Below are 10,000 nucleotides of genomic sequence, written 5' to 3' on the forward strand. Positions count from 1 at the left end.
CCTTATCCTTGAGTGGCCTCTTGGCCTTGATAATGTGGTGATGTCTGTATAAAAAAAAACAAAAAAACATTAATATATACAAGTAATAAGTATAGAGATAGATATACATTAATATATAGTAATAATTTGTAATAAATGGTGATATTTACAACTAGAAATAAAAATAGGTTTAAGGCTCCTAAAATTCGGACTAGAATTGTCCGCAAGGACCTGTGGCGCAGAGGTTAGAGTACTGGGAAAAATCAATTGTAAAAGTGATATTCTCCTGAAGGTTGAAGGTTCAATCCTCAGTGTGGGTGACCAAAATATACATTTGCGAATTACTTAGGACCATGGCTGACGGAAGAAGAGCACGCTACCCCCATGAAGTAAATATAAAGGATTCCATCCGAGTTCCACAGAAACATTCTCAAATTTGACAAGATACACCTGAAGAAGGTTGGAGGTTATATCGACCAGAACGTTGTGAAAATCACACTCAAGATGAGAACAGTAGTCTGATGAATAATAATACATTCAAATATGATATTTTAATTTACATAGATTTTGTATGTATGTATATTAGGGCTGTGACAACAGCATATTCTTTTCATTGTTTTGACTCTTGAGTATATATCCGTTAATATTTTATATGTTTTTTTTTATATAGACTGATGTGGTTCTTGATTGATTCGCTGAGTCTAACTGTGGCAGATATATACCCGAGAGTGAAAAGAATGTTCTATCGTCACAGCCCTAATTATTATAAAGCCGATTGCTCTATTGATTATTATATTGTACCCAATATATAGTAGTAGTTTCAGAAGTTAAAATAAAAAATATGACATGGGTGCCATCAGCTGGAACCCATCATCCAGCGTGGCCGTAGCTGAGATTGAACTCACTACACAAGTTTGTAGTGTAATTCAAATCTTGTCGGTAGTTGCATACTTGATGCTTCTCTAGGGTTATCAATGGTATTTTTTTTTATCGTGACGCCTCACTAGATGGGCTGCCTACTACGGCTTAAGAGAATCCCATCTACCCTCGAGAGAAGGGTAGACTGCGCCAGTTTCTCAACCTGGTATTTTACCTTGCAGTACATACAGTGCCTCACCTTCCCTAATGGTTACCCATCTGGTACTGGTCAGAATCAACATTGCTTAACTTCGGTAAACTGGTGTGTCAACATGATTGTGCCGTAACTAGAAACTAGAATCAAAACCAAAAATATATCTCTCTAGCCTTATTCGATATCGTTTGATCTAAATCCATTACCATACAATAACTTACAAAACAACGTTGTTTACCCCATAAATATACATGCATAGAAGAGCACTTTAAGTCGACTTATGCCTGCCCAGTTCCAGTTTGCTTTTTTTGTTTTTTTTTTCAGTGTTGACCTTTTCGCAGCTATTTTTACCAACTAAAGATCAAATCAAATTTGTTCCATAGGTTCAAATCCTTTCTATATCAAGTGGACAAAAAATTAATTAACTGAGGTGTTTCGTAGACACCGATCATTAGACACAGACAATGTCATCCCCCTCTCTCTCCATATATATATATATATATATATATATATATATATATATATATATATATATATAATATAAGAGTCAGGTGGAGGTAGGTCCAACTGCTTGCTCTCTTAAATAGAGATTAGAAGTATGTTCATATATGTATAAATAAGGCATTATTTCGCTGTATGAAGAGTGACTATTTTGGAATATTTTTGAATTACATAAAATTTGAAATTGTTTGAATGATTGTGAAACAATTGTGACAAATATGAAAATACACAATATGATGCTATTTTAATAGTTTAATGTATTTGTTTGCTCCACTTAATAGTGTTGAGCTTTTCTCATCTTGATAAACTTGACTTTGTTAAAGATTTTCTCGCATAATTTTATATATATATATATATATATTAATATTTATTTATTTAAAAACTGCACAGGTTAGAAAAAACATTGGTACCGTCAGTTTCAAGCCCAATATAAGGCTCTCGTCAGCCATTGTTAGAAGATAAACAGAAAACAATGGCTGATGAGAGCCTTTATATTATTTACCATTGGCTGGTCCCCCTTATATTGGGTTTGAAACTGACGGTATCAATGTTTTTCTGGCCTTCTGTGCAGTATATATATATATATATATATATATATATATATATATATATATATATATACATGTATTCTGCATTGTTTGTTTCTTTTTCCCCCTTTTTCATTTCATTGATTACTTTGATTTGTACCTAGGCGCAAGTCAAGTATAGCCAGCCTGGGGGCCTCCCTGTAAGTATTGCATGGTTATGTGGGTCGTATGTTATCCCCAAACACCTACTATCCTATCACCTCACCCACCTTTTCTTTTCAATCAGTTTATAATGTATGTTGTTGTTGTCAATAGGATTATTATTGTTATTAGAGTATTTATTACGATAGACAACAAAGTGGAAAGTGGTTAAGAAACAAATATATAGCAAATAAATGTTACCAAAGGCAAGATAAGTTACTCTTTTACCTATCTGGACATTTTTTTTTTCTTTAAATTATTTTTAAGTGTTTTTTTTTTGTTTTACTTAAAATTTAAGCTACTTTAATTGTTCTTGAGTTTGAACGAAAAATAAAATGGTGGTCAATAACCGCTAGAAATCAAACAAAATCGAAAAATTAAACAAAATCTAAAAATCAAACAAAATCGAAAAATTAAACAAAATCGAAAAATCAAACAAAATCGAAAAATCAAACAAAATCGAAAAATTAAACAAAATCGAAAAATCAAACAAAATCGAAAAATCAAACAAAATCGAAAAATTAAACAAAATCGAAAAATTAAACAAAATCGAAAAATTAAACAAAATCGAAAAATTAAACAAAATCGAAAAATTAAACAAAATCGAAAAATTAAATAAAATCGAAAAATTAAACAAAATCGAAAAATTAAACAAAATCGAAAAATAACATAAAATCGAAAAATTAAACAAAATCGAAAAATCAAACAAAATCGAAAAATTAAACAAAATCGAAAAATTAAATAAAATCGAAAAATTAAACAAAATCGAAAAATCAAACAAAATCGAAAAATAACATAAAATCGAAAAATTAAACAAAATCGAAAAATCAAACAAAATCGAAAAATCAAACAAAATCGAAAAATAACATAAAATCGAAAAATCAAACAAAATCGAAAAATAACATAAAATCGAAACATCAAACAAAATCGAAAAATAACATAAAATCGAAAAATCAAACAAAATCGAAAAATTAAACAAAATCGAAAAATTAAACAAAATCGAAAAATTAAACAAAATCGAAAAATTAAACAAAATCGAAAAATTAAACAAAATCGAAAAATAACATAAAATCGAAAAATTAAACAAAATCGAAAAATCAAACAAAATCGAAAAATTAAACAAAATCGAAAAATTAAATAAAATCAAAAAATTAAACAAAATCGAAAAATCAAACAAAATCGAAAAATAACATAAAATCGAAAAATTAAACAAAATCGAAAAATCAAACAAAATCGAAAAATCAAACAAAATCGAAAAATCAAACAAAATCGAAAAATTAAACAAAATCGAAAAATCAAACAAAATCGAAAAATCAAACAAAATCGAAAAATTAAACAAAATCGAAAAATTAAACAAAATCGAAAAATAACATAAAATCGAAAAATTAAACAAAATCGAAAAATCAAACAAAATCGAAAAATTAAACAAAATCGAAAAATCAAACAAAATCGAAAAATTAAACAAAATCGAAAAATTAAACAAAATCGAAAAATCAAACAAAATCGAAAAATTAAACAAAATCGAAAAATCAAACAAAATCGAAAAATCAAACAAAATCGAAAAATTAAATAAAATCGAAAAATCAAACAAAATCGAAAAATTAAATAAAATCGAAAAATCAAACAAAATCGAAAAATCAAACAAAATCGAAAAATTAAATAAAATCGAAAAATTAAACAAAATCGAAAAATTAAATAAAATCGAAAAATCAAACAAAATCGAAAAATTAAACAAAATCGAAAAATCAAACAAAATCGAAAAATTAAACAAAATCGAAAAATCAAACAAAATCGAAAAATTAAACAAAATCGAAAAATTAAACAAAATCGAAAAATCAAACAAAATCGAAAAATTAAACAAAATCGAAAAATCAAACAAAATCGAAAAATTAAACAAAATCGAAAAATCAAACAAAATCGAAAAATTAAACAAAATCGAAAAATCAAACAAAATCGAAAAATTAAACAAAATCGAAAAATCAAACAAAATCGAAAAATCAAACAAAATCGAAAAATCAAACAAAATCGAAAAATTAAACAAAATCGAAAAATCAAACAAAATCGAAAAATTAAACAAAATCGAAAAATTAAACAAAATCGAAAAATTAAACAAAATCGAAAAATTAAATAAAAATAATAAAATAACATAAAATAAATAAAATAACATAAAATCGAAAAATTAAACAAAATCGAAAAATCAAACAAAATCGAAAAATTAAACAAAATCGAAAAATCAAACAAAATCGAAAAATTAAACAAAATCGAAAAATTAAACAAAATCGAAAAATCAAACAAAATCGAAAAATTAAACAAAATCGAAAAATCAAACAAAATCGAAAAATCAAACAAAATCGAAAAATTAAATAAAATCGAAAAATCAAACAAAATCGAAAAATTAAATAAAATCGAAAAATCAAACAAAATCGAAAAATCAAACAAAATCGAAAAATTAAATAAAATCGAAAAATTAAATAAAATCGAAAAATCAAACAAAATCGAAAAATCAAACAAAATCGAAAAATTAAACAAAATCGAAAAATCAAACAAAATCGAAAAATTAAATAAAATCGAAAAATCAAACAAAATCGAAAAATTAAACAAAATCGAAAAATCAAACAAAATCGAAAAATTAAACAAAATCGAAAAATCAAACAAAATCGAAAAATTAAACAAAATCGAAAAATTAAACAAAATCGAAAAATCAAACAAAATCGAAAAATTAAACAAAATCGAAAAATCAAACAAAATCGAAAAATTAAACAAAATCGAAAAATCAAACAAAATCGAAAAATTAAACAAAATCGAAAAATCAAACAAAATCGAAAAATTAAACAAAATCGAAAAATCAAACAAAATCGAAAAATCAAACAAAATCGAAAAATCAAACAAAATCGAAAAATTAAACAAAATCGAAAAATCAAACAAAATCGAAAAATTAAACAAAATCGAAAAATTAAACAAAATCGAAAAATTAAACAAAATCGAAAAATTAAATAAAATCGATAAATTAAACAAAATCGAAAAATCAAACAAAATCGAAAAATTAAAACAAAATCGAAAAATTAAATAAAATCGAAAAATTAAACAAAATCGAAAAATCAAACAAAATCGAAAAATTAAACAAAATCGAAAAATTAAATAAAATCGATAAATTAAACAAAATCGAAAAATCAAACAAAATCGAAAAATTAAACAAAATCGAAAAATTAAACAAAATCGAAAAATCAAACAAAATCGAAAAATTAAACAAAATCGAAAAATTAAATAAAATCGATAAATTAAACAAAATCGAAAAATCAAACAAAATCGAAAAATTAAAACAAAATCGAAAAATTAAACAAAATCGAAAAATTAAACAAAATCGAAAAATCAAACAAAATCGAAAAATTAAGCAAAATCGAAAAATCAAACAAAATCGAAAAATCAAACAAAATCGAAAAATCAAACAAAATCGAAAAATTAAACAAAATCGAAAAATCAAACAAAATACTGATAGAAATGATCCCAATAAAAGGCATGGTTACATTTATTGGTTGAAATTTTGTGAGTATTTTGTTCCATTTTCGAGTTTTGAGGGATTATCGAGATTTCAAAAATGACAGCTTTATGTCCGACATCTTGTTGTTGTTTTAACTTAAGCGCTTAGCATTATGTGTGTTTTGAATTAAATAAACGCTTTAAAAGAAGTTAAAACACACACACAAAAAAAAAAAAAAAACTTATCCATATAGGTAGAACAGTAAATTTCACCTTATCACTGGCCCCCGCTGCAGGGTCGATTCAGGAGAGATGTGGTTGGAGATTGCACAATCCCTGCCTCATAATTACATGTGCAATTACCCTTACAGACGGTATCCATTGTCTCTTAAGACTGAGTGGAGGCATTTCTAGAACAGTAACTTATCTTGCCTTTGGTAACATTTATTTGTATATATATATATATATATAATTTTTTTTCGTTCTGCTGTCCATTGTAAAAAATTGCCTTATTATTGTAGATAAACATTAGAAAAAAAAACCCAGATTTTATTTAATAGGAAAATCCTTTTTGTCTGCATGGAAATTGTCCAAACATTTCGATGTTTACCAAATGTCTAGACGTACAAAAATCAATTTTTTTTTATTTTCGTTAATCGAATTTTTCATCCATTTAAAATTAATGAGATAATAGTCCAATAATGTCTCTTAAATTATCGTAATCAGTCTAATGTAATAATAATAATAAGAAGAAAAAACAAAAAAAATAATATAATTTTTTTTGGAATTTGTTCTAGGTTTGAAATGTATTTTCTCAAACATATATATTATAATAAATAAATAAATGACAAAAGTCTATAATCCAAATTTCAAGACGTTGACCATCTTACCGTTTATTCCTTTAAGTAAGTTGACATGCACAATTCTTGACAACACCTGTTTCGTAGCGCAAAATCTTTCATGTAATTATTATGTCAATTTTTTAATTTATTTTGTCTCGTCAGAAGAAAAAACACTTATCAATTTTAAAAAGCACTTGTCAGTTTTAAAAGAAAACAGCGATATATAGGCATGATTGAAAAATCCGAAAGATGGCGTGTTAATATAAAAAAAAAGGTAATTGCAATTTCTCTCCTAATTTTCGGATTTTGTAATCATACCCAAATGCATTTATTTCTTTTAATGAATTGATGAGGGCTTTTTCTCTTGATGAGTTAAGGGCAAAATAAATTCAAGAATTGATATAATAATTACATGAATTATTTTGCGTTACGAAACAGGTGCTGTCCAGAATTGTGCAGGTCAACGTACTTAAAGAAGTAAATGGTAAGATGGTCAAAATCTTGAAATTTGGAATATAAATTTTTTCATTTATTTGTTATATGCTCTTTAGTTATATCGAGCTTCATAAATTAAAGAATTGGTATAAATAAAATGTGAAATATAATTGAATAAACATATATATATAATTATTTACTATGATAATTAGATACCTACAGACACTAGTGGTTCATCCTTTCGGGACCGTGGCAACAGAAATCATGTCTGGCTTCATTAGCAAGGACTCGAACCATTCAGCTACCGACAACCGCAAGAGATACAGTTGAAATTAAGCATTTATTATTTTTAAATGCTTGATTAGAGTGATCTGGTCATTATATTATTATTTTTAAATGCTTTTAACGTCAGTCAGAGTGATCTGGTCATTATATGACGATCTACGCATATGAGCTAAGTTGACCGACTTATTACAACTGAAAGTGCTCAGCGATAAGAAACAAGTTTCTTAAAGGGGCTGACACACATATATATATATATATATATATATATATATATATATATATATATATATATATATTGTTGCTCCAAAATATCAGGTAGTTGCTGTAGGAAACCGCAAATATGATAGTTCAATTCAGAACAGAGCACACAAGGGTTAAAAGAAAAAATTCAACACAAACTTAGCTTGATCTCATTATAAAATTATTGACAACTCTGTGTGCGTCTCATTAGACTGTCTAGCTAGTCAGGTCTGTAGCTGATTTAAAAGTGCTCCACTATGGACCTGACTAGCTTAACTCCTCTAATGAGACCCACACATAGTTGAAATGAATTTATAATGAGATAGCGCAAAGTTTGTGTCGAATTTTTTCTTTTGTACCTTATATCCTTTTTACTTGTTTTTACATAAACATTTATATGTCGCTACACTTTCATGAGCATGTTTCGGTCAGCTGGTTACAAGTAACTAGAGACCTCTTTAAGTGATATTACTTATGCAAAAGTAGAGTCTGATACGGGATCTTCTTTTGTATAAGTAGTGTCACTTGAAGAAGTCTCTAGTAACTGGCTGACTGAAACATTCTAATGAATGTGTAGCGACATATAAATACTTAAGTATAACAAATAAAGAGTATATCTTTCCCTACACACACACACACACATAATTAAAAATAATATTGTGTCGAAAATAAAGAGTTCGATATATATATATATATATATATATATATATATATATATATATATATATATATATCCATCCATCCATCCATCCATCCATGACCTTAAACTACATCCGATGGTGAGGCTTCAGCTTGCGGGCTTTGGGAAGTGTGGAGCCACCCTGTAATTGCCATTGCTCCCAGGTCCACTCTGATCCGCAGTGGTAGTACCTGTTAGGGTGCCAACTATGGATTAATAAGAAACCGACTTGAAAAAAACAAATACATTCCATTAAGAAATTGTTCTTCAAAATGACTGGATTCGTTCGTAACTGATTGCTTGATGCTTCGCTAGGGCTATCAAGGGTAATTTTTATCATGACGCCATCACTAGATGGGGTGCCTACCATGGCTTAAGAGAGTCCAATCTACCCTCGAGAGAAGGATAGACCGCGCCAGTTTCTCAACCTGGTATTTTTACCTCGCGTTACATACAACGCCTCGCCTTCTGAAATGGTCACTCATCTAGTACTGGCCAGGCTAATGTTGCTTAAGTTCGGTGATCTGGCAAGAACCGGTGTGTCAGGGTGATTATGCTATATATATATATATATATATATATATATATATATATATATATATATATATATATATATATATGTGCGCAGCATTTTTTCTCTATGGCATATTTCATTAAATAAAATAGATGTTTTTAGTCTATTAATTCTATTTTCGATCCTTTCCAACTTCTGAATAACAGTCTTCACTTCAGGCGGGAACTGGCTGATGTAAACGCCATATTTATCATAAGTCCGAGTACTTTCCAATCCTTCAGGATTCATCGTCAGGGATAAATTAATCTAACTGGTTTTGAACAATTTATATACGTTTATTTTTCTTCTTCATTGGTTAATTATTTATCCTTTTTTTCACTTCAAACTTTAGCAATAACATCCTGAAGTGTTTGTAGAGTTATTTATTTTAATAGCTTTGCCAACATTTCAGGATGCTATTAATTTTAACCAATGAAAACAAAAGGATAAATAATTAAATGATGAAAAAAACAAAAAATTTATAAAAATTGTTCAAAACCAGTAAGATTAATTTATTCCTGACGATGAATCCGGAAGGATTGGAAAGTACTCGGACTTATGATAAATATGGTGATTACATCAGCTAGTTCCTTCCAGAAGTGAAGACTGTTAATCGGAAGTCGAAAAGGATCGAAAATAGAATTAATAGACAATAGACGTTTTTTTCTTCGTTTTCTTTCCCCTTTTTTCGTGCTACTTCTAATATTTTTCCAATGATAATGACCATTTTTGTAATGCTTGATGAAGTTGCTGGATCGTTAATACGATTCGGTAACCGAAACATGTGTAACTAAGCAGATAAAACGGTAATAAAAAACATTATATATATATATATATATATATATATATATATATATATATATATATATATATGTATATATATATGTATATATATAATGTTTTATTTTTTATTACCGTTTTATATATATATATATATATATATATATGTTGTCTGTATAATAATGGTCATTAGTTTGCACATTTGCGAATATGATTCTTCAATTACATTTGTCTTCCATACTGAAGCTCTTTTATTTCATTCTGTGTTCATAAATTAAGGTTTTATCCTCATTTGAAACGTTTTGAGACACTGTGTGTGTGTGTGTGTGTGTGTGTGTGTGTGTGTGTGTGTGTGTGTGTGTGCGCGCGCGCGTGTGTGTGTGCATGCGTGTGTGTGTGTGATGTAAGAAAAAAAATTAATTCATTCAC

At 27.5% G+C, this 10,000-nt stretch overlaps 1 protein-coding gene across 5 annotated transcripts in view; it reads left to right on the forward strand.

Annotated features, from left to right (window-relative positions):
* The window catches only part of LOC145268721 (band 3 anion transport protein-like), a 971,550-nt gene that overhangs the window by 841,908 nt on the left and 119,642 nt on the right, over positions 1-10,000 (forward strand). Inside the window, exon 15 of one of the 5 annotated variants that reach the window (XM_080124272.1) lies at positions 2,244-2,279. The exons of the other annotated variants lie outside the window; for them this stretch is intronic. Within the exon in view, the coding sequence (XP_079980398.1) occupies positions 2,244-2,279 (36 nt within the window). The remainder of the gene's footprint in view (positions 1-2,243; positions 2,280-10,000) is intronic. 5 annotated transcript variants of the gene reach the window in all.

The sequence above is a fragment of the Euprymna scolopes genome, chromosome 44, assembly GCF_053919585.1.
Source record: "Euprymna scolopes isolate OS-2025 chromosome 44, ASM5391958v1, whole genome shotgun sequence".
Classification (NCBI taxonomy): Eukaryota; Metazoa; Mollusca; class Cephalopoda; order Sepiida; family Sepiolidae; genus Euprymna; species Euprymna scolopes.